At 41.5% G+C, this 26,853-nt stretch overlaps 1 protein-coding gene across 1 annotated transcript in view; it reads left to right on the top strand.

Moving 5' to 3' along the window:
• Window positions 1-26,853, top strand: part of ttn.1 (titin, tandem duplicate 1) — a 685,821-nt gene that overhangs the window by 280,341 nt on the left and 378,627 nt on the right. The window contains exons 26-28 of the mRNA XM_041201521.1: window positions 11,345-11,499; window positions 11,615-11,744; window positions 12,431-12,590. Coding sequence (XP_041057455.1) covers window positions 11,345-11,499; window positions 11,615-11,744; window positions 12,431-12,590 — 445 coding nt within the window. The remainder of the gene's footprint in view (window positions 1-11,344; window positions 11,500-11,614; window positions 11,745-12,430; window positions 12,591-26,853) is intronic.

The following is a 26,853-nucleotide window of genomic DNA, read 5'->3' as shown; positions in this document are numbered from 1 at the left end:
TGTATAAATGTTCTTCCTTGTTTTCAAATTCTTCTATGGCTTCACCCCTCCTATCTCTGTAATCTCTTTCAGCCCCAAAACTTATCAGTGTATCTGCACTCATCTAATTCTGATCACTTGAGCATTCCTGATTTGAATCGCTCCACCATAGGTGACCACGCCTTCAGTTGCCTGGCCCAAAGCTCTGGAATACCCTCCCGAAACCACTCCGCTTCCCTACCTTGCTTTCCTCCTTTAAGACACCCCTTAAAACCTACCTCTTCGACAAAGCTTTTGGTTATCTGAACTAATATCTCCTTGTGTGGCTTGGCATCATATTTTGTTTGGGAAACACCTTGGGATGTCTTATTATGTTAAAGACAGCTATATAAATATAAATTGTTATTGTATTGTTGCCCACCGTGTAATATGCAGTTGGCAGATAATTTAGGGATGCTGTTGAAACAGTTCAGAATCATTAGGCTGATTCCTGGGATGAATTATTTGTCTTATAAGGAAAGGTTGAGAAGGTTGGGCCTATACTTGGAGTTTAGAAGAATCAGAGGTGATCTTATTGAAACATTTTGACCCAGAACTAGGTACCCCAGAAGATGCGCTGGCGGACCCCCCGGAGGTCCCCACACAAGGACTGCACAGGAATTGCCCAGAAAGCTTAAACTTCCAATGGGCAGTTACTCTGTATCAGGAACTACCTGATACTCCGATTTAAATCAGAAACTTTGGATGGTTCCGACTCTCTTAGAAGAACAGTTACCCAGGAAAACTTAGAAGGATTAAAACCACTTCAGCTCCTGGGTAACTATGGCACTGATCCCCTGGTCCTCACACTGGATTCCCTGACCAGCCCTGCCTCACACTCTGACCACCTAACATACCCCCAACCACTCACATTCCCCGACTTCCCTCCCGACACCCTGACAACCCCCAGCCCCACAACTATGCCCATAACCCCCAACTATCCCCACCCCCAGATTACACTCCAATCCCGTGACTACGCCCCCAATCCCCCGACTACCCCCACCCCAACTACCCCCACCCTCTGACCCTCTCGACAATCCTGACTAGCCCCCACTCTTCCGCTAACCTCCCACATACCTGACTACAACCCCCACTCCCCGACTATATCCCCATCTGCCTGATTACCCTCCTGACCCTTGACTACATCCCTGATCTCCTGACCCCTCAACTACCCCCTCCATGACCCCTACTACCCCCACCTTTCCCCAACAACCATCCCAACTACCCCCCCTCCGCCCTGATTAACTCCCCCACACCCCAACCACCCTCTTGATCCCCTCACCCCCTTCTCTGAGGGTTATTAGTCTTTGGAATTCTCTTACTTAGGGACCAATGGAGAGTGGATCATTGAATATATTCAAGACAGAGTTAGGCAGACTTTTGATCTACAAGAGAGTCGGGGGGTTATTGGGGGGCTGGCAAGAAAGTGGAGTTAAGCTACAACCAGATCAGCCATGATCTTATTGAATGGTGAAACAGGCTTGAAGGGTCAAATGGTCTACTCCTGCTCCTATTTCTTATGATCTTATGATATTGCACTGCAAATACCAATCTGAGGTCACCTGTTCATAAAAAAGATTTGTTCTCAGGATCCAGCTGACGTTGGCAATCCCACACTTGTTGCTCATCCTTGTTTGTCCTGAGTTGGGATAGGTGGGACTTCTCTTTGAACTACTGCAGTATGTGTGATGGTGGTCACATGATAGTATTAGGAAGAGAATTCCAAGATAATGATCCAAAAACAGTGTCCAAGTCAGGATGATATGTGATTTGAAGTTGATGGTACTCACATGGCATTGTACTGTAGTCCTTCATAGTTACAGAGTAAAGGACATTGTCATGGCATAAGCACAGCTTTACTTCCTACTTGCAAAATCTCACTTCATTTTAATATTAGACATAAACTAATGCCTGTCAACTGTGTATTAAATCTCTTCGATTAAAATAATTTAAAACTGTTCAGCTTATTACCACTTGCTGTGACATTACTTTATCCAAGAGATATTTTGAATATTTTAACAACTTGAAACTGTTATTCAGTTTCTCAATTTCCTACATGACTTCCTCGTAGCCTTTGAGTTTTCTTTTGAAATAATTGGACTAGATTCTCCTCCCATTGGCAGGATAGCAATAGAGCAGAGCCTGCCCATATTACTCCATCCCTAATCTACCATAATTTCTTCCCAATGCCCTCAATTGGTATGCAAGGCAGGTTTGGAGCAGTAATACTGCTCGCAATAGGGTTTCCATCTCTGGGAGGGAGGGAAATTCATAGCTGCAGTGTTCAGAAGAAAGCAGCAGCTACTTAAAAGCCCACAGATCTATCTGGAAAGCAGCAGAAAGCAGAAGCCAGTATGAAAGTGCAGCAGTCTTGAGGATGTCAACAACTGGAAGATGGCCCAGATTCTCCAGGTATCCATGGAGGTCCTTTTGGTAGGTGAGGACCAAGGGAGCAAGTGTTGGGTGTAATGTTCAACTGTTCTGTGTTTGATTATGTGGGTCTGCTTACTATTGATGCTCACTGTGCTTGATTAATTAACTCTGGGTATGTACTCAGAAAAGTAAAATAACTGTACAAGTTGCTGGAAGCAAAGAGCAGTAAGCATGGAGCAGCCATTTTAAAGCACTGTGAATAAAACCTGGTATACACATTGAAACTAGTCTCATCTCTGCAGAGCTTCAATATATAAAATATACAACACTTGGCACGTTGACAGCAGGGTGGCTCAGATTGTATAGAAGGATGTGATAGAGGTGAATGCTACTTCTACCACTGTGACACAATGCAAAAGAGGTTCAATGCCCTCGCGAAAGTAGCTAGGGTAAGTCAGAACACTGGTAACATTACACATCTTAATTTGGTATGATCTCTACTCATCAAAGTCTTTTTACACACCTGGGTGCTAGGGAAACTTGGCAATATTGTAGGGACATTTCTCAAAATACTTCAATACCATCTTAATTAACATGCACTCTGTCAACTCATACAGATGATCACAAGAGCTACAACTGTACTGTAAGGGCTTAATGTTAAATATGTAACTGGACAGTCTACATCATCTGTGATGTAAGATCACATGACAACAGAGTATGCTGAGAGAGAGTTCTATGTGAAACCTCGTGCTTAGCCTTGTACTGTATAAAGTTAGTAGAATGTTCAATAAAAGGTAAAGCTTATCAACAGCCTAGCCCCCTGCAGTCTCAATCAATCCAGACCAAGAGTAACATTATCTAAAACCGACAACAATGATAACAGCTGGTGACAGCAGAAAGCACAATGGAAAAAGCACCAACTAAAGAGTCTAGGACTGGAAGAAGCACCAAGAGAAATGACTATGGGACAAGGATAGCACGTGGAAAATGCCAACAGAACTCGAAGAAAGGCTAGAATGAAGAAAAGCCATAGAGAAAATCTTACCTTTACAAGAGTCATTCATCCATGTGGAAGGCCCGGATCAAGCCATGAAGTGCCAGAACTGGCGTCTTAGGTTTTCAAGTTAAAGAACAGCTTCAGGACTAGCAAAGAAGATTAGCAAGGAGCAGGTCAGTACCCTTCTCTATGCTATAAGCAGTAGCGCAGACAATGTAATGCTCAGACAGGGCATAAATGAAGAGACGGCAATATATGAAGAGGTTATAAAAGCCATTGACACAGTTTTCAGCCTTAGAAGGAACACCATTAAGGAAAGGGTGAAATTCAATAGGCATACCCAAAGACCAGACGAGAGCATAGATTCCTTCAATAACGATCTATATTGACTAGCTAAGAATTGTGAATATGGAACCCTGAAAAGCTAATTAATTTGGGATTGTATTGTTGTAGGAGTCTTAGAAGAGATTTTATCAGATTTTCTGCAGTCAAGGGAGGATTTGACACTATCAAAGTCTGTGCAGTTAACAAGGCAGGCAGAAATGAGAAAGCAAAATTGCGTATTTATTTGAGGTGACAAGGAAATTGTGTGGAGAAAAATGACTGACACAGTGCAGTTTGTAGGACACAGAAGTAGCACCTGCCCAAAAACAGGGAAAGAACAAAGAGGCTGCGGTGACCGCCATTACTCAGTGTTCTCTCTGTGGCTGGAAAAGGCTGCACCGACACATGAATACCCCATCACAAAGGCAGAGAAGGAAAGAACATTTTTTAATTCTGTATGCCCCAGCAAAAAGCTCCTAATACAGAAAGTCAAGGGGAAACCAATTAAAATGTTTAGCATTCAGGAAATTGAAAATGAAAGAGACAATGAAGTGCCATTCTTGGGAGAAATTACAGAATCTAATGGGAACTTTTGGAGCACAGATTTTATGGTCAATGGACAAAAACTTCAAATTAGACACTGGAGCGGGAGTTTCAGATCTTTCCGACACATAGCAATGGCTAATTGACCTTATGATGCCATGGTCCAGGAGGCATTTAACTTAAGGTCAAGGGGCAATTGATTGCTAAACTCAGTGCAAAGGAAGATAAATCACAGAAACTTTGTATTTGATCCAAAACCAAGAGTGTTCACTGTTAAGCCGGAAAGGTCACACAGATCTGTAACTCATTGATAAAGTGGACGAATTGGGAAGCCAAGAAAAACGAAGAGTTCACCACGGAATTTCCAAAATTATTCAGAGATCGTGCGAAGACTGAAACAAGAGCTCTGAAGTCCAGAACCTAATAGAATCATGTGAAAATCTTGAGAAAACCAGGCAGAAAATTTCTCATGAACAGTAAGTGAAGGATCCACAAATTCATTACCTAGAGGAGCAGCTTGTATCAAGCAAGAAAGAAAAAAGATAAACTGGTGCAAGGCAAACAACAAGCAGCAACAGATGTTTTTTAATGCATTCCTATTGAAAAACCTGAACAAGAGCTCACAAATTATATCGAAGATGTAGTGTCCTGTACATCATTGACCACAAAGTTTCAACCAGCAGCAACACAGAAGCTAAATGAAATTCGAAAGGCACGAAAAGCAGATGAAGAATGTGCTAAAATTAGGGAATGCTGAAAAAATGGATGGTCACAATAATCCCTAATAATCTCATCCTAAAGCAATACTTCAAACAATGAAATCATCCCAGTGTTGTGGATGATCTGTCGATTTATAATGAGAGATTGAGGACTCTAGTTATGACCAGACTCGAGATCCTTCAGACAATACATCAGGGATACCTAAGCATTACAAAGTTACAAAGTTGCGTGCTAGTGCACACAATTCTGTTTGGTGGCCAGTGATCTCGAAATCAATAGAGAAAATGATTCTGAGCTGCATCAGCTGTGTAATCCATTGCCATGAGCAAAGGGAACTGTTAATGGTATCCTCATTTCTGTCCACACCATGGGAACAACTCAGAAAGGAGCGGACGTATTTCATATTTGTTGATTATTACTCCAGATGGATTAAGATTAAACGTCTTCATGGTCCAACCTCCGAAGCAGTCATTAAGTCACTAAAAGAAATTTTTGCCACAGAAGGCATTCCAGATCTAGTCATTTCAGACAATGGCCTACAGTTTGCAAACTAGTGCAAGCCTGGGATGATTCCACCCATAGTCTTCCGTAAACTGCTTAAAACGTAAGTGTGGTAGTGGGTGGGAAAAACGTTTTAACCACTGGTCACAATGACGTTTTTTCACGCAGTATCATCCCAATCCTGCCTCTTTGATCATGCATTCCCGGGAAACATGCAGGGTCATCGGCGAGGTGTCCTCTCATTTGCCTACCCCACCGTTACACCAGGCCTTCAGTAAATTGGGCGTTATATTTAAAGGCCGCTCCTGCGCAGAGCTAGCACTCTTCAAGGGTTAGGAAGCTGCTGCAAAGTTGTGGCAAACATGCTGCCCCAGACTTAGCGATGCCTCCCATGAGTGCCTACTGGATACTGAAGGTCCGCTGTGAAGTCCTCTACCCCTGCTCTGGGCAAAGGCCAGCAAGCAAGGTCTCCAATTCAGCAAGAGAGATGGTGGCAGCGGTGGCCAGCACCAACACCCTGCAGAAGAGGACAGCCACCCAGTGCCGAAAAAGGATGAATGGTTCTACTATTCCGTCAGAGTAAGTCACTCTTCTCAATTCACACACTCTCAAACCCATCACACATCCGCAGAGATCTCACAGCCCAAGGGAAAGCACCAGTAACTCTTATACACATCCTCACAACTCCATCAGACTCATACCCTCTTGTGCTCATGTCCTCATCACGTCCATGGCTCCGTTCACCACACAAACATTTCATGCAGTGTCATGTGTCCTGCTCACACTCTCTCCATCTTTTTCATGCAGGAAAGCTGGCTGACAACAGCAGGGACCAAGTTGGAGTTGCCCACATTACATCCCTCACTCACTTTGAGGAGTGTGCCACTGCACTGACTGGTGAGCATGTAGACCGTGCCTGTGGTGACAGTGAGGTCACCAGTGAACACCCACATGAGAATTATGTACCACATCATCCCTCTCTCAACACAAATGTGAGTGTTCTGCTTTTGACTGTGATGCCATGCACTAACTATCTCTATGTTGGCTCACAGGGAGCTCTGCCAAGCAACCAACGCTCTCAGCCAGCCAGTTCCTCAGCTCCTTCCAGCAGATATATTAAAACAAAGTTCCCAACATGCGGCAGTGGGAAACACAGCCCATTGTTGATTGGCGGAATGAATGATTGTAAACTGGTTTCACAATGATGTGAAACCGATTTTTGGCTTTCCTGCCATATTGTCTGCTCATGCCTGCCATGACACCCAACACCAATGGGCATGGAAAATTCCAGCCTATGGATTTGTCCACATAACTAGTCCACAAGCTAATGGAAAGGCTGAGGGAGGATTAAGAATGGTGAAGGCTTTGTTGAAGAAAAATAACAATATCAACTTGGCACTACCATTCCACACCATTTCAGAATGGTTTGACTCCATCAGATGTGAAGACAACTTCACACTCAACTTCCTGTTCTTCCACACACTCTTATGCCATTTCTCAAAGCAGCAGTTATAGAGAGAGTAATGGAGAAGGAGGATGAGTATCATGCAAGTCAAAGCAGAAACTGCAATCAACAACTTAAGAGTGTAGGATTTATCAGAACTCCAACCAGGAGAATCACTCTGGATTCGTGACTAGAATTGTGTAGGCCAAATTTTGGAAAAGGCACTTCATCCACTATCTTATCTTGTAGAGACTGAAAATAGAATAGTGAGATGAAACAGAAGTGCACTTACAAGAAGACCATCAATGGAATGGAACAACTATCCAGGCAATCAGGAAGACAACCTGAACAGAAAGCCAGTAATCTCTCAAGATTCATATACTACTCTACCGAGTTCGAGAGAGAACACAGAGAATGTGGATCCTATGAAACTTTCAAGAGAGCTGAGAACAAAGTCGGGGAGATTGGTGAAACCACCACAACACATCTCTTTGAACCAGAGATGAAGGCAGAGACTTGAGGGGAGATGTAGGATGTTATAAATAATGTATTTAATAGAGTGAGAGATTTGGGGGGAGATGTAGTGTAAAGGGTTAATGATAAATACGTAAATCGATAATCTACCTAATCAGTGAATTAAGATCACATGACAACAGAGAATAAAAACAAAAAAACTGCGGATGCTGGAAATCCAAAACAAAAACAGAATTACCTGGAAAAACTCAGCAGGTCTGGCAGCATCGGCGGAGAAGAAAAGAGTTGACGTTTCGAGTCCTCATGACCCTTCGACAGAACTTGAGTTCGAGTCCAAGAAAGAGTTGAAATATAAGCTGGTTTAAGGTGTGTGTGTGGGGGGGCGGAGAGATAGAGAGACAGAGAGGTGGAGGGGGGGGTGTGGTTGTAGGGACAAACAAGCAGTGTTAGAAGCAGATCATCAAAAGATGTCAACGACAATAGTACAATAGAACACATAGGTGTTAAAGTTAAAGTTGGTGATATTATCTAAACGAATGTGCTAATTAAGAATGGATGGTAGGGCACTCAAGGTATAGCTCTAGTGGGTTTTTTTTTATTATATAATGGAAATAGGTGGGAAAAGGAAAATCTTTATAATTTATTGGAAGAAAAAGGGAAGGGGAAACAGAAAGGGGGTGGGGATGGGGGAGGGAGCTCACGACCTAAAGTTGTTGAATTCAATATTCAGTCCGGAAGGCTGTGAAGTCCCTAGTCGGAAGATGAGGTGTTGTTCCTCCAGTTTGCGTTGGGCTTCACTGGAACAATGCAGCAAGCCAAGGACAGACATGTGGGCAAGAGAGCAGGGTGGAGTGTTAAAATGGCAAGCGACAGGGAGGTTTGGGTCATTCTTGCGGACAGACCGCAGGTGTTCTGCAAAGCGGTCACCCAGTTTACGTTTGGTCTCTCCAATGTAGAGGAGACCACCTCCACCTCTCTGTCTCTCTATCTCTCCGCCCCCCACACACACACCTTAAACCAGCTTATATTTCAACTCTTTCTTGGACTCGAACTCAAGTTCTGTCGAAGGGTCATGAGGACTCGAAACGTCAACTCTTTTCTTCTCCGCCGATGCTGCCAGACCTGCTGAGTTTTTCCAGGTAATTATGTTTTTGTTTTGACAACAGAGAATGTTGAGAGATAGTTCTATGTGAAGCCTCGTGATAAGCCTTGCACTGTGTATTGTTAGTAGACTGTTCAATAAAAGGTAAAGTTTACCAACAGCCTAGCTTCCAGCAGTCTTATTCAATTCAGACCAAGGATACACTCATCTAAGACCCGCAACAATGATAACGGAACAACCAGTCTTTAAAGATATAAAAACAAAAAATGCTGGTAAACCTCAGCAGGTCTCACCTGTAGAGAGAAAAACAGAGCTAAAGTTTCAAGCCCACATGACTTCTTCAAAGCTCTGAAGAAGTGTCATATGGACTTGAAAGGTTAACTGTGTTTCTCTCTCTGCAGGTGCTGCCAGGCCTGCTGAGATTTTCCAGCATTTTTTGTTTTTATTTCAGATTTCCAGCAGCTACAGTATTTTGCTTTTATTTTAGTCTTTGAAGATAATGCATTTAAAGGAACAATATATTAGATGTTCTCATCATTATGCAATGCAATCACTTACAGGGCAAATGTTCATGCTACTTACATGTCTTAAACATTCTCTTTCGTCTCTCCAAAGGAAAAACTCACTCATAAACATTATATTAGATAAACAACATGGCAAGGAACATCAATGCTTACAATTCTGAATCCATAGCAAGAAGAGACCTTAGAAATCATAGACAAACAGGAGAGGCTGCAGAAGGTGGTGAAGTTGGAGGCAAAGTGGAAATAAAAGTTTGGTAAATGTTGGACAGAGATCAGCATAAATAATCCAAGTAATCCTGTGTTTTCTCAAAGTATTGCAGTACCCTTACACTCAACAGCTATTTCTCCAAGGGAAAATGGTCATGTATGCATAGCCAAAATGCCTTTTTGTGTTTCACATCCTAGAAGGTGCCTTGAAAAAAGGAACAGCCATACAAATGATCAGCTTGGGACATATCCACAACATTGGTCATGCTAACATAAACTCAGTCAAAGCATCTTATTTGCACAAGTATCATCACAGATATATTTATGAGTCAGAAGGGCTGTTGCTCACTGAAGAATTAAGCAGAAGTAAAACTCAAGACCTGAAAGTATAAGAGGTGGACCATGGAGTTCCTCCACAGAGAGTGGATAAATGACTGCTCAAGGCTGAGAAGGCTAGGAACCAGATTAAGGGCTCCAAATTTACTAGGGAGCATCAATTTCATGTGCAGGCAATGGAGATGGGTTCCATGAATATGGCTGCGATGATGGACAAGTGGGAATCTACTACCCGTACTTGAAATGCTTTATTGTCATTACCCGTGACTTGCAAAATACCCCGGACACAGTACCAGCCAGGGAAATTTCTTCAGCACCAAGCTATCAGATACAGTTTCTAGGGATTTTGATGATTTCTGGAGTGCCAGCTACCCCTGCTTCAACAGATTCCTTGAGGATCAGCATGAATGCCACATTGCACAGGGTTTCCAACACATGAATTAAACTATTCATATGTGATGATCTCAAGATTTCAACCAATTGCAACTCTGTGCTCAGCAGAGTGGATACAGGCATCAATATCCCTCTTTAAGTGGCAGTGACACTACTGCCCATTAAGGCCAAAGTTTGAGGGCAATAACTAGAGGAGAATGCATGGTCAAATGTATCAAAGGCTGCAAAGACATGAAGGGAAATTAGAAAGGGTATGCACCACATCATGGCCACCTGAGAATATCAGTGAAATGTCAGGGAAGTGGAGTCCCACTGATCTCTGAAACTTGTGCGCCCTTGGCTGGACAAAGTACAAACATAAATGAAGGTTTGGCCATCTCAATTTAGCCTTTAGTAGGTGTATAATCATCTTATAAATGTGAAATAGAGGGAATTTTACCCAACTTAGTATGTATTATACTTAACCCAGGAGTACCCAAGGCTGGCAATTGCTACCAAAGTGAAGAAGCCCTTTAATTGTTTCACTGGCATGTAACTTCATGAACACACAAACTCACCAAATGTGTACGTGTTCACAGCCCAACCTTGCAACACTTAATGAATGAATGAATTATTTAAAGGTAATAGAGGCTTTCCTACATGCTCCCTTTATAATATTTTCATAATGTACTTATATCATTTTGTAATGTACTATTTATATCAAAATCATTTTTTACAGTATCTGGCATACATGTTTTTTTTAACACAGCTATCAACATGGAAAAATTTACATTTTTTTGTGATAGTTCTCTAAGTTATCAGTGTCATTATTTGTTCTCGGGATGTGGGTGACACTGGCAAGGCTGCATTTATTGTTTATTCCTATTTGCTCTGAAAAGGTGATGCTGGGCCTTATCTCCTTGAACTGCTGCACTCGTTGCGGTGATGGTAATCCAAGTCAGTGTTCAGTAAGGAAGTACTGAATGCTGACCTAGTGGCAATAGAAGAACAACAATGCATGTCCAACCCAAGATGGTATGCACCTTGGAAGTGATGGTATTGCCATGACATTGCTGCTGTTGTAATTCTCGATGGTAGAGCTTCCAGGAGAGGAAAAAGCCTTATACATATTCACAACCTCAAGACATTCCAAAGTGCTTTACAATCACTGTTCTTTTTAAGTGTAGTCATTGTTGTAGGGAAATGCTTTTGAAATAATATGTGAGTTGCTAGTGTGCATCCTCTGTAGCTCATGCATACTGCAGCCACAATACATCAATGATGAAGGCAGAGAATCCTGATCAAGAAATGCTCTGCTTTTAAGTTGTCTTCATAGAACATATCTTAACATTGCTGAAAATAAATGAATTATCTGAAATACTCACCTGTTGATATATTTTTATTTCTAGTACAAGACAAACCCCCAGTTTTTGAAAAGAAATTTGGTGATTCCGTTTTAATGACAGGGGAAGATCTGCTACTCCATTGCATTATATCAGGACAACCAGAACCAAGGGTTACATGGTTAAAAGATCATGTGATAATTTCACCCAAGAAATCCAAAGTGAGCCACTTCATTTTGATTTTATTTCTTTTACTGCAGGCAATTAAGATCTAATGTGTTATATGCTTTATTAACATATTTAATATGTGTAATAAAGTCTATTTTTTTTATTTAGAGAGAGCACTTTGGTGAAAATTATGTATTCATGAAAAGAAATATAGGCTCAGCTGACACTGGAATATATAGTTGCAATGCAAGAAATGTAAGAGGAGAAGTGTGCTGTTCAGCTTCAATAGTTGTTACAGGTATTTATGGAATTGTTTTATTGCAATATGAAACTTCCTGATACTGACTATACTATACACTTTATGCCATGCAGACCTTATGGTTAAATATGTGCTAATTACTGGATTTTGGTTTTCTATATTCAGAATAAAAATCTAAGCCTTCAAAAATTTAACCATTTTATTTTCAATAGCTAACAGATTTATTAAATTTGCAGCTATTGATAAAATGTCAGTTCTTCAATTAATGTTATTACATATCAACAAAGAGGAGTAAATATATTATTGACATCTGTTCAAAAATGCATTTGAAGCTGAACAATAACGCCTATGAAATGGGCACGTTAAAGTACAGATAGCCTAGAAAAATTTTGTTTCTAAATTTATTTGTGGTTCAGAAACCTACAGCTAAACCATGTTCATGCTGCTTCTTTATGATAATGTCAAAAACCTTTGTTTTGATTACTGCCTTTTAATCACTTCCAATATATATTAATCTATATATAAGTACATAGCTAGTAAAAATGCTTAGTTATTACAGGCGATAAATTTCAGACATTTGATGCTTAATGTGGAATTATTACAGTGTAAAATTTGAATTTTCTTCACTACAGCTGAGTACAATAATGTTTGAGGAATTTATTTGTAATGACTTTCCACAGTTTAGAACTATTATTAATGGCAGTTGATTTCAATACCCTTTTCAGAAAAAAATAAAGAATTATCCAATATTAGTAAGGAAACTCCAGAAAAGGATCATGGAGTTGTGACCAAGAAAGTTAGACGTGATCCAACCACAAATATGCTCAGGCATGGAGCTGGTTGTATAAATGATAAAAGATCAAAGACTGAACAAACATGGTCAAGGTAAGTTATTTACCATTTTTTATATGATAAGTAATCCTTACATTTTTTTGTAATCATGTAATACGTAAGACATGCCAACAATTATTTTTACTTTTATCACACTGTTCATACAGTTTCTCCCTATTTCCTGTTTCATTACTTTAATAAAAATGGCAAAATTTGGTTACTGAAATTATGAACCTGAACAGTGAAATAGTTGTAGGGTGAGATTGAAGAAAGATGGGAGGAAGCTTGAGCAGAGCATAAATACCAATATAGACTATTGGGTTGAATGGCCTGTTTTGGTTTTGTAAATACTAAATAATGTAACTCTATGTAATGTGCATACAACATGGCGAAATAGTTCTCTACTGTGATATACAAAATGCAGCATAACTTATATAAGAAAAACAAACAGTCAAATAGAAGATAATCAGAACCATATTTGAAGAATTTAACTTAATCTCATGATCCTTATGCAGCTATAATTTTCTGAAGCATAAGCCCGGCAGTTCATATTGTACCAGAACTCCTAGATTATGTTACAAAATATTAATATTCAATGGTGGGAAAACTTGAAGCAAGACATAATGTTACTTCGTAATTTTAAAATATATTTTTCCTCTCATGGAACACAGCAGTCAGACAGGCAGTAAGGAGAGAGTAGAAATAAATGGGTCATTCTCAAGATGGCCAGTTGTTACTGGTGGGGTACCACAAGGATCAGTGCTAGGGCCACAGTTGCTCACAATCTAGATAAATGATTTGGATGTGGGGACCAGTTGTAATATTTTTAAATTTACGGATAACACAAAACTAGATGAGAATGTAAGTTGTGAGGAAGATGCAAGGATGTTTCAAGAGGACTTGGACAGGCAAAGTTAATGGGCAAGAACATGGCAGATGGGATATAATGTGAATAAGTGTGAAGTTATCTACTTTGGTAAAAAAAACAGAAAGACAGAATGGTGAGAGGTTGGGAAGTGTTGGTGTCCAAAGGGACCTGGGTATCCTTGTTCATGAGTCACTAAAAGCTAGCATGCAGATGCAGCATTCAATTAGGAAGGCAAATGGTATGCTGGCATGCATCACAAGTGGATTTGAGTACAGGAGTAAAAATGTCATGCTGCAATTGTATAGAGCCTTGGTGAGACCATACTGGAATATTGTGTAGAGTTTTGGTTTCCTTATCTGAGGAAGAATATACTTGCCATAGAAGGAATGAAATGGAGGTTCACCAAACTAATCCCTTGGTTGGCAGGATTGTCTTATGAGGAAAGATTGAGGAAACTGGGCCTGTATTTCCCAGAGTTTCGAAGAATGGGAAGTGATCTCATTGAAACTTACAAAATTCTTATAGGGTGTGATAGGGTGGATGTAGATCAGATGTTTCCCCTGGCTGATGAGTCTACAGCAGGGGACCTTGTCTCAGAACAAGAGGTAGACCATTTAAGACTTAAATGATGAGGGATTTCTTCATTCAGAGGATAGTAAATCTTTAGAATTCTCAACCCCAGAGGGCTGTGGAAGCTCAATCATTGAGCATGTTCAAGACAGAAATCGATAGATTTCTGGAGACTAATGACATCACGGGATATGGACATATTACAGGAAAGTGGCATTGAGGTAGATGATCATCCATGATCTAATTGAATGGTGAAGTATGCTCAACAGACTGAATGGCCTACTCCTAAACCTAGGTTCCTATGTTCCTAGCATTCCTAAAGTGGGCAAGAAACTTCTTCAAAGCTTATGTTAATTCAAATCTATAATTAGCCATTCAATGACCAGAATTTTGACGTCGGTGAGCGGGGGTGGGCCTGGCACGCCGACACGTAAAATGACACACGGTGACATCAGGAATGTGTCCCAACATCAGTGCGTCATTTAGATATTACGTTCGGTGGGCCATGCCGGAGACAGCTGCACGCCCACCAAACTGTCAAGGGCCTATTAAGGCCATTAAAAACCCAATTAAAGTACTTACCAACACAGCCCATCCAACCTTAAGGTTGGCAGGTAGGTGAAGAGCCCAAGCAGTCTTCAAGTTTTTCAGGAAACCTCATCCACAGGTGGGATGAGGTTTCCTGAAGGTTTTATTAAATAAATAAACATTTTTTGCACAATTCATAAACATGTCCCAGCTCATGCGACACTGTCACTGAGGAGACATGTTTAAATAATTTTTACCTTTACTATTTCTGAACTTTTATTATGTACTTAATCTCCCTGAGGCAGCTCCGTGCCTCAGAGAGATTTCTGCACTCTTTAGCGCGCATGTGCAAAAGAGCACAGGCCCCAATTCTCCCTCCTCCTCATGCCCGCCCAGGTAGCGTTGAGCGTCATGCTGGGCAGGCCTTAATTGGCCCACCCACGTAAAATGGCGGCAGGCAGCCGATCGCGGGCGGCAATCGGCTCCGTGCCTGCCACGCCCACTCCCGACCAGCCCACCCGACATACAGAAAATTCTCCCTAATGTTCCCAAAAGCAACTACAGATGACTTTCTTCTCAAATTTGTTTTCTCCTTTAACTAGAATGACATAAGAACTAAAGAGCAGGAGTAGACCACATGGCCCATCGAGCCTTCTCCTCTGTTCAACATGACCATGGCTGATCTTTGGCCTCAACTCCACTTTCCTGTCTGCTTCCCATATCTCTTGTTTCCCTGAGGGACCAAAATTCCTTCCATTTTAGCCTTAAATGATGGTGCATCCACAACCCTTTGGGGTAGAGAATTCCAAAGATTCACAAGCCTTTGAGTGAGGCAACTTCTCATCAGTCGTTTATCCTCAAACTATGCCCGTGTGTTATAGATTTCCCAGCCAGGGGAAACAGCTGCCCAGTGTCTACCCTCTCAAGCCCCTTCAGAATGATAAAGGCAAAAGACTGTGGATGCTGGAAATCTGAAACAAAAACAAAAACTGCTGGAAAAAAATCAGCAGGTCTGACAGCATCTGTGGAGAGAAAGACAGAATTAACATTTCGAGCCCTTCAGAAGAGTCTTCAGAATGATTTACATTTCAATGAGATCCCCTCCCATTCTTCTGGATGCCAGAGAATAGGGCCCCATTTTACTCAGTCTTTCATCCCAGAAACCAATCTAGTGAACCTTCACTGCACTGCCTCCAATGCAAACATAGCCTTCCTTAAATGTAGAGACCAAAACTGCACACATTGCTCCAATTGTAGCAGGACTTTTTCATTCTTGTACTCCAATCCCCTTGCAATAAACCTTAAAAGCCATTTGCTTTCCTGATTTTTTTGCTGCACCTGCATGCTAATTTTTTGTGTTCCTTGTATGAGTACACGCAAGTTCTTCTGAGCATCAACATTTACAAGTTTCATGCCTTTTGAAAATACTCTGCTCTTCCTTACTACCAAAGTGAATAATCTCACACTTCTCCACATCATACTCCATTTGGCAGCTTTTTGCCCACTCACTTAACCAGTCTATATCTCTTCGCATCCTCACAGCTTGCATTGACACCTTGCTTTGCATTGTAAGCAAGCTTTGATGCATTGCTCTCTGTCTTTTTGTTTAAGTCATTAATATGAATTATAACTAGTGGGAGCCCCAGCACTGATCCTCGTGACACTCCATTAGTTACAGCCTGCCAACTTGAAAACGCCCTGTTTATCCTAGGCCAGAATTTTCTGGCCCTGTTGGCACTGGGTATCATGGCAGTTGGGGAGGGGGGAACAATGTGGTGAGAGGGCCAAAAATTGGTTTTACAATGTCATGAAACTAGTTTGCAATCGTCCGCTCCACCCTTCAATGGCAGGCCATTTTTCCCGCCACCAAGTGTCGGGAATGTCATTTTAATACATTTGCATCTAATTATAAGCCCTGCTCATCGGAATCAATCCCCCACACTGAATCATTCATGCAGCACTTCCGAGCATCACTATCAAGGAAAAGGCACTGCAGATTCGGGGTGGGAGTGTTACAGGCAAGTCGCTTTTTCAATTAATGTTAAGCTGGTTTGATGTGCAATACCTTTTCATTTAGTTTGATTTCTGTATGCCAAGCTGCAAATCTTTAAAGATGTTGGTTCTTAACAATCCTCTGAGTGCTGCATTAGTTCTACAGGTGAAGGGGGACCCATGATGTTTTGAGTAACTTGTTTGTCATTGAGCTTTATTAAAGTGGCACATTGTTCATGTTGTTCACCAAGCAAATGTTCCTGTCAGGTATCGAGTATGGAGCCTGCAGCCCTGGCATGTGGTGGCGGTTCATCTTTGGTAGGCTAGCTGAAGGAGCATTGGATCAAAGCCTCCCGGGTGTCCCTATCTCCATGGAGATTGCCCAGGTTGGCATCTATCCCATCAGTGTTCTCCTGAGCATGCTTATCCTGGGATTCACTATTGGACTCATCGTCTGCTATCAGAGCAGCTGTGTCAACATGTTTGTCCCCCCTTTCCAGCCCCAGATTGTGGAGAGCGCAGCATGCAACCACTATCAGTGACACACGATCTGGAGGGTATTGGAGTGCGCCCCCTGAATGGTCCTGATCGGAAGCGCATCTTGAGAAGACCGATGGCTCTTTCAACCACAGCCCTTGTGGATGTGTGGCTCCTATTATACCGCTACTTGGCCTCTGTTCTTGAATAGCGGAGGGGCATCATAAGCCACTTTTTGAGTGGATAGCCCTTGTCACCCAGCAGCCATCCATCCAGCCGGGCTAGAGCACTGAAGAGCTTCGGCACCTGGGAGTGTCTCAGAATGTATGTGTCATGGGAGCTGCCTGGGTATCTTGCACAGACTTGCAGAATCTGCTCCTATGGTCACACACTATCTGCATGTTCATGGAATGGAATCCCTTCCTCACCCGTTGGCGCCTTGATGGCCACATGTGTGCAGTCGATTGCACACTGGATGTGGGGGAACCCAGCAATCGCAGCAAAGCCTCTGGCTTGCTCTGCCTGGCCGGCCTCGTCCATGCAGTGGTGAATGAACATCAATGCACACCTGAACAGAGCATCTGTCACTAGCTTGACATAACTGTGGACAGCTGATTGGGAGACTCCACAAAGATCACCCACTGACCCCTGGAAAGAGCTGGAGGCATAGAAGCTGAGGGGCGCCGTGACCTTCAGCGCCACTGGCATGTGGTGCCTACCTGCACAGTTGGAGCTGATCTCAGGGCCGATCATCTGACAGATGGAGGTCACGGTCTCCCTTAGGAGACGAAGCCTTCTGTGGCACTGCACCTCAGACATACTGAGGTAGCTGCATTGCTGCCTGTAAACCCTGGCAGCAGGATAGTGGTATCTTCTGTGGCCCCTTCCGCCTTGGACTTCCTGTTGGCTCTGCGCCCTTTGTGCCTGTGCCTGTCCTCCCACAGTTGGCTTCCCTGGAGGCTGAATATGGATTCTTGGCCTCCTCTCCCTTCTGGCCCTCTCTTCCTCCTGAGAGGAGGTGCCTCCAGCAGAGACCACAATCCCCATTCCCAGGGTAAGGGAAGGCTGTCTGATACCTGGAAACCCCAAGTGTTATGATTCCTCCAGAGTCCTGAACTGAAGCCTGTTATTTCTATCAAAGCAGCTCTGAAGCAAATTGAAGTTGTCCTGTTCACACAAACAAGTAGCAGTAAGTAAAAAAACTAAAGTTCTAACAACTCGCATTAACGAGCCCGCTCACCCCTCTTATCCCGCCCGTGGATGAGGTTTTTAAAAATGTGGCCTACCCGCCTGCTCGTTGTGCCCGTGTGATGCCCTGAAAATTGTACGGGCTGCGCAAAATTGTTGTCAATTGCTGCATCAAGGGCCTTAACTGGCCCATTGATTAATGTTGGGAGCGCCTCTGAACTTATAGCACTCCTGCCTTCCGAAATATCCCGATGGCACGTGGTGACGTCGGGACACACACCCGACGTCATCGTGCATCATTTTACGTGCATGCGTGTCGGGCCCACACCCCACATGCCAAATGTGAAATTCCGCAACAACAAAAATAAAAATACCTAGAAAAACTCAGCAGGTCTGGCAGCATCCGCGGAGAGGAGCACAGTTAACGTTTCGAGTCTGTACGACTCTTCAACAGAACTAAAGAAAAATAGAAAAGAGGTGAAATATAAGCTGGTTTGGGGGGGGGGGGGGGGGGGGGGGGGGGGTGGGACGGTGGGACAAGTAGAGCTGGATAGAGAACCAGTAATAGGTGGAGATAACCAAAAGATGTCACAGACAAAAGGACAAAGAGGTGTTGAAGGTGATGATATTATCTAAGGAATGTGCTAATAGGTGACATTAAGGGTAGAAAGCAGAACGAGCAAGGTACAGATAGCCCTAGTGGGGCTGGGATGGGGGGAAGGGATCAAAATATGCTAAAAGTAGAGATAAAACAATGGATGGAAATACATTTAAAAATAATGGAAATAGGTGGGAAAAGAAAAATCTATATAAATTATTGGAAAAAAAGGGCATCGGATAGGGGGTGGGGATGGAGGAGAGAGATCATGATCTAAAACTGTTGAACTCAATATTCAGTCCACAAGGCTGTAAAGAGCCTGGTCGGAAGATGAGGTGTTGTTCCTCCAGTTTGTGTTGAGCTTCACTGGAACATTGCAGCAGGCCAAGGACAGACTTGTGGGCATGAGAGCAGGGTGGAGTGTTGAAATGGAAAGTGACAGGGAGGTCTCGGTTATGCTTGCGGACAGACCGAAGCTATTCCACAAAGCAGACACCCAGTCTGCATTTGGTCTCTCCAATGTAGAGGAAACCGCATTGGGAGCAGCGAATGCAGTAGACTAAATTGAGGGAAGTGCAAGTGAAATGCTGCTTCACTTGAAAGGAGTGTTTGGGCCCTTGGATGGTGGGGAGAGGGGAAATAAAGGGGCAGGTGTTGCACCTTCTGCGGTTGCATGGGAAGGTGCCGTGGGAGGGGGTTGAGGTGTAGGGGGTGATGGAGGAGTGGACCAGGGTGTCCCGGAGGGAATGCCGCTGGGGGGGGCGAAGGGAAGATGTGTTTGGTGGTGGCATCATGCTGGTATTGGCGGAAATGGCGGAGGATGATCCTTTGAATGCGGAGGCTAGTGAGTTGATAAATGAGGAAAAGGGGGACCCTATCATGTTTCTGGGGGCAGAGGAAGGTGTGAGGGCAGATGCACCAGAGATGGGCCGGACATGGTTGAGGGCCCTGTCAACCACCGTGGGTGGAAAACCTCGGTTAAGGAAGAAGGAAGACATGGCAGAGGAACTGTTTTTGGAAGAAGGAAGAAGAATGGGTACCCAGCTCCTTCAAGATATGAACTATATACTGCAGTCATAACAGTTCCTCAGCACAAATCCACATCCCTTATATGCAGGGAAATAGTATTGCTTGTCAAGACTTGGACCTGGGAGGCAATGTGGAAAGAATTTTCAGGAACTTGCAGAATTGCCAAATTGCTACCATCCAACAAATATACTCAATTTTTGGAATTCTTCCCCACACTCCCTGTCTTCCTCTTCCTTTTGACTACACTTGCTAAGCACCTGTATCATTCATAAGGCGCTTCTTTTATTCTTACATTTCTTTGAAGACCTTGTCAGAACATTCATTGCAATTCGCTGCCACTTTTTCTTCCCTTAGATTCTTGCAAAGATGAGGCTCTATGAGACAGAAGTGAGACAGAGCAGCTTGGAATCACACTGCACATCACATTAGATCAAGCACTTTCCCTGCATCTAGCATCAGCCCAGCTCATATCCTGGAAGTGCAGAACCAGAAATTAGTGAGTTTGAGAACAGAACCCCAAGAGAAGTAATATTCACAGATGAGAAGGTGCCAGTGGAGGTTAGGAAGTGAGGAGCAGGCAGTGAGCTCAATATTATATCCCCATAGCAATATCAAGGGATTGGTATCCTACCAGACCTGAGTTCAAATGTGATTTAATGCGAGTGCACAAGGCATTAAATTTAACTTTTGCCATAAACAGTATCCAGCAGTTTCAACAACTTAAGTACCACTGCATTGCAGTGGATTTTTGTGGCGTGTATGATGTCTTCATGGCCATCTGCAGGGATATCTCAAACAATGAGGCATTGTTCATGAAATGACCTTCTATAATGATCACTGCTGCTGAGACCTTGGATGCCCTTGTGCTGCATACACAAGATCATTTAGAAAGAACAGTGGCAATGGGCGTTCTCACATTAGGGATACAATATTGACTCATAGTAGCCTGCTGAGCCACTAATACCACCACTCACCAGCAGTGGTTTCAGAAAGAGATGATGAGGTAGCTATTCCTTAATTTTGCATGTCCTCACTGAAGACTAAGGAAATGCTTGTGATTACATTTGAGGTTCCTGCATCCTGAGAATCATTGCCACCATTCCTCGAGGCTTGCAACGCTGCATCAATTCTTTCCTTTACATATGGCAGCATTATAAGGCAATATTTTCCTGGAAAGAAATCGTGTTAGCGAATCTTAAAGATTCTCCTCAGGGAAGCATGGGTAAGAGCAAGACTATGGCTGTTTTCTATGGATGTTAAAGACATTTTGAAACGAAAAAACACATTTTTCCTTCTGTTGATGTTTCAGAGTTGCTTGGGAGATGAAAGGCTAGAAGAGTGGGGAAACACGCTAGGTCAGCAACAGAATAGGGAATGTGATATTTTTGGAGTATCCAATGTAATGTAGATAAAAATTGGATGTAAATTAGGAGATAGTAGGTGTCTCAGTGAAGGTACTCATGAATTAATTTGTGTGCCCCAGTGCCTGTCTACAGATCACAGTCCTCCATCTCAGCTTCCTTCTCTTCATCACTCTCTTCATGTGGATCTGCTGCCCATTGCTTTTCCTATCACTCTCCACCTACATACATATCCTTCTTTGTATGATAAAACCGTGCAGCAGATATTGATAATTTAGGTGTTTATGTCTGGACTGTAAAGCAGTGGAATTATTGCTGCAACATTCCTACAGTGGGATCAACATATACAAGGATGGTGACATGGGAATTGTTATAGCAGTACAGGTCAGGATCCATGGCTGTAACAGATATCACTGGTCTCTGGATATTTGCTGACTACTTGTCAATCAATGAAAGCACTGTAAACTGCTGGAGGTTGAAAGCATTGTGGATGCTTCCTGACTAGCAGACATTACCATACAGGATCTCATTGTGGTTGAAAACCACCTGCACATTAAGGAAATGGAAACATTTCCAGTTCATTCATTGTGATGAGAAGCCCTAATGCTCACGAGTGCCAATCCCGGTGCTCTACATGCTTGGGAAACTTGCTAATTGGTAAAGGCTCTGTATCCTCTGCAGTTAGTATTTCCTTTCTCTGTGAAAGGTAATTGGCAAATATGGCATCTGTCATTTGTTGAATTTAAGAACGAACTGAAGACTACCTTAATGGCAGATATATCATGTTCTGGGCAGAAGGATCCAATGGCATTGAAACCTAGTGAGAGATATTCCAGTCCTTGACATAATCAGCAATTCAAGCAGTGGGAGATAGTATAGTTCCGTCACTGCAGTTGCAATTCAGCAGAGGGGCTCAAGACCTGTCACTTCTGACATACCCAAATAGGAAAGACATGTTCTGTAAATGTGGAGCTTGGAGCGATAATGAATGCATACATAGTTCCTGTGCTGTTCTTGAACTTTTAGATGTTGCCTCATCATGAACTGGTCCCCTTCATCAAAATCATGCAGGAGAATGGGGATTAAATGAGTCAGGCCCATTGCTTTTCTTGATCTATATTAACCTAGACTTGGGTGTAAAGGGCACAATTTCAAAAGTTGCAGATGATACAAAACTTGGAAGTATTATGAACCATGAAGATGATAGTGATAGACTGTAAGAGGACATAGACACACGTAGAATGGACAGATTTGTGACAGATGAAATTTCCTACAGAAAAGTGTTTTATAAAATAAAGGATACAATTCTTAAGGGTGTGCAGCAGCAGAAAGACCTGGGGTATATGTACACAAATCCTTGAAGATAGCAGGGCAAGTTCAAAAAATGGTTAATAAGGCATCCTAGATCCTGGGCTTCGGAAATAGAGGCATGGAATACAAGAGCAAGGAAAATTATGGTGAACCTTGATAAAACGCTGGTTCACTTTTCCTGGTGTTCTTTTGAATCTGGTGCAAAATCAAGGGGACCTCCAGGCGTCCAACAACAGCAATGTCAACAAGCAAGGTATACAGCAAATCATATTGAAGAATTCTCACAGGCAGTAAACTAGGAAAGAAAATTCATTGATTATCCTTCACTCTTTATATATTTTTTACAAATAGTGAAATAATGATTGGGGCACAGAGATTAGATACTGAAATACCATAAACAAACCTTTTTTATTATATTAAAAAGCTATAGAATTTTAATCATCATGGAAACAATTCACATTGCACTAATATAAAATTAGATTTCCAGGGTCAGAAAGGTTCTTCAGTAGTAGTTATTACTTAGTACACCATTAAAATTCCAGTTACTCCTCATTAACAAAGTATAAGTTGTTCCGGGTTTTTTAACAGTGAGGGAAGTTCTTATTAGTTCAGTGATTTCTAATTAATTTCCATCTGCGGAGACTTCAACAGTGCACCCTATGGAGAAGCACAGAATCACTGACAGCAACTTTTGTATTTCCATGATTAACATTCCGGGCTGAATTTTCCCTTTGTTGGGCGGGCGGAGCTGACCCAATCGCGGGCGGGCGGGAACCTGATTGCTAGTGGCGATCGGGGCCTTGCGACATTTAGCGTGGGCGGGCCAATTAAGGCCCACCCAGCGTGACATCCACAGGGAAGCATATTGCTCTTCCTGTGCGGGCAGGGGGGAAACTCTAAAATCGAGAGTACACTCTTTCGCACATACGCATGAAAGAGCGCACTCATCTCCCTGAGACTAAGTGCTGCCTCAGGGAGATCGGCTCTACTTTCAACAATATTAAAAATTGAGAAAAAAAATTCCCTTACATGTCCCCTCATGTGACAATGTCACGAGTTGGGACATGTTCATCATTTCCACAACAACTTTATTAAAATTTTTAAAACTCTACATGAAACCTCATCCGGCCGGTGGACGAGGTTTCATGTTTTTTCTAGTTGCTGCCAGGTCTCCTGGCCTGCCCGCTAACATTAAGGTTGGATGAGCAGGTCCTTTATTTGCTTAATTGCTCCCGTCAATGGCCTCAATTGGCCATTGACAAGTTGGCAGGCACGCAGCTGATTTTGCTGTGCTCCCACCTTCCTGAAAATTTAAATGGGGCGGGGTGACGTCGGTAGTTGCGCCCGATGTCATCCCGTGTCAACAAGCAGGCCCCGACCCCGCTCGCCGATGGTAAAATCCTGCCCCGTGTGTGGACTCCAAACATTGCTGTCAGTTTTAGAGGCAAAATAATGGCAAAAACTGACAATTTCACTGTCATTACTATCGCAAAACCTATGCCATAGTTTTCTACTTTGCTGAGGCCATAGGGAGCTTTGAATATTAGAACTATTAAGATAGTTAAATATTTTTATGCTTTGCTGAAGTATTATTGGGGATCAGGCAGAAATTCTTTGGAATTTGTATGCTGATTATTTAAATTTTTGTATAGAATCCTTAAAGGGTAAAAGAAAATGTACTATGAAAGAAATAAGCTTGTTGCACAAAACAACCCTTTCTCATTCCAGGCTGTTTTATATTCTTACACAAAGCAATCTGAAAAGTACTTTTTTTTTAGCACTCCACATTTTCTTTCTGATTTCCAACTATTGACCTCCACATGGTGGATAAATGTCAGAGTACTTTTATAAAATTTTAATACGAATTCTTGCCTTTGAATTTCTGCAGCAGTATATAACTATATGACCACATGATATATAACTAACTACCAAATTAGACCACAGTATTTCTCTATTTGGTATGATTGCAAAATAAAAACATATTGTGTTACTTTGTGCATTTTTAAAATTTTGTTTAATCTTTTATAGTTATTAGAAGAAACTTGCATAAGCACAATCAGGAACTTTCTATGTCATAATATTGTCATTACTATTATAACCTTTGTGTAAAAATCCATTGCGCCAGAAAACACAAACTAGATTCAGTCCTCCTTTACAATCAGATTGAATTATACATCCTCATGCATTTTGAACTCTTTGCAAATCCTAATAACTTTCACTTTAAATTTTACAGTAGTTTATAACAACATGAAGCAAATGTGAAGTTCTACATTAAAATGGGAATTTCTGTGTCAGAGGAATAACTGTTTATCAGCACACTTATTTAAAAGAATACCCTTGATCAGTTGTTTTAGAATGAAGAGTCTGTTAATTTGATTTGGTGATTGACAGAAGCAGTTGTTCGTATCAATATGTCATCAATGATTGATGCTTTCAGATGTGCACTGTTGCTAAGGGTTTGATTCTTTCTTTATCAGTTTAGTAATAACTGCAATATACAAAAGTAAAGATCAAGGAAATGAGAAAAGTGATGCCTGTATTTGAACTAAATCTAATCATTGTGACCATGAGCATTGGGAAACACTCAGAACTCCGAACTAATGTGCCAAAATTAGCACCGTCTGCATAAAAGCAAAGTGACTGGCAGAGTTGGCTTGCCTAAAATGGCTTCATTATCCCATGATGCCCTGCTGTAATAACCAATCAGAAGTGTCTAAGAAATGATGTTGCATTCTTTCAATAGAGTTGTGGTATATAAGGTAAAACCACCATGTTAGCACTTCTGAGCGGTTCAGGCATTCCCAGCCTTGCCTCGGGTGTAGGGATTGCATGGAACCTCCGGGTAGTTTTGTTTCCTTTTCGTAAGAGGAAAGCTCCATTCTCTCAGTGGATTGTTGGCAAAATTCTGAATAAGGAGGTGGTTTCTGAAGCTTTAAAACCTTTGGGCTTAGCCCAAACTCTAGGCACTCTTGAAAATTCAGGTTAGTAAATCAATATTTCTTCCAAAACAGCATTTGTTTTCATGGTAATAAAATTAATGTGATTTTGTTGACTTAGCAATAAATACATTTTTCTAATATTTTTGAGTAAAAGTTTGAGAAAAACAACTTTTAAGATATATTTATCTATATCTTATTAAATCTAGACAATGATACTCAATCTTCTGAGTGTGAAATAGATTCGTTGGACAAGTTAATATATAAATATGAAAACAAATTGAATTCAGTGGTGTAAATCTAAATCATTTAAAATGTTCAGACTGTAATTAAAAGTTTTCAAGGTTATGCTATTGATAGATAAATTAAGAACCTCTAAAAATAGCACTGATTTTATGCCTCTGGTATCAGCTAGGCAGTAATGTCTTTTTAAGGGAATCTGCACTGAGCTATTAGTTGTACCACTAGCTATGTCACATTTGTCCACTGTCAATCAAAGTCAGCTAGCTAAATTTAGAACAACACTTTTCTGTCACCAGCTGGTTAATCCTTACTTAAAGAAATTAAGAATAATATTTATAAGATGTTGCAAATAAATTTACTTTGTACTAAATATTCTAAATAAAAAGTTTTTTTTAAATTTTCATTTCATGTTACCATATTGTTTTTTGTATAAGTTAATATTTGGGTATAACTGTGTTCTTTTTTAACTTTACTTCAAGATAAGATTTATACATTTGTTTAGTTAGATCTAAGGTTATAGAAAATGTAGGTAGAATTGGAACAAAAAATATTTTCAACAACTAAAACATAATTTGCAAAAAATATTAATTTGTTCATTTTAACCCAAGAAATAGTTCAATGAAACAATTCTTTACAACATAGCATGGTGATTTAACACTGAAATAATGCTCAACATCTTATTGCCACGTCATTTAACCATCTTTTAAAGCATTCCATAGCAGTTGCCAGAACTGTCATGAGTGCTAGTCTGCACCTCAGCAGGTGTTGCTCAAACACTGAGTTGACTCACAGTCCAAATATATTTAAAATGGATATTGCTATAGTCACTGAATCGGCGTTACAAAATACAAGCGATTATGATAAAATAAACTTTTGTAAGGTTAAACTGAGCATAATAGCACATTGCATGCTCGTACAAAAATAAATCTCGCTCACAACTGATTTATTGTTCTGAAACGAATGGCTCCTATACGTTAGCGTCAGCTTTCAAACTAGGATAAAAGCAAAATACTGCGGATGCTGGAAATTTGGTGTTAAAACAGAAAATGCTGGAAAATCTCAGTAGGTCTTACAGCATCTGTGGAGGAAGAAACAGTTAATGTTTCCAGTCGGTATCACTTCTTCGGAGCTAGGTTAAGAACACATCAGACTCTGAAGAAGGGTCATGTGAACTCGAAAGGTTAACTCTGTTTCTCTCTCCACAGATGCTGTCAGA

The sequence above is a fragment of the Carcharodon carcharias genome, chromosome 12, assembly GCF_017639515.1.
Source record: "Carcharodon carcharias isolate sCarCar2 chromosome 12, sCarCar2.pri, whole genome shotgun sequence".
Classification (NCBI taxonomy): Eukaryota; Metazoa; Chordata; class Chondrichthyes; order Lamniformes; family Lamnidae; genus Carcharodon; species Carcharodon carcharias.
This window is presented reverse-complemented; position numbering and strand designations above follow the sequence as displayed.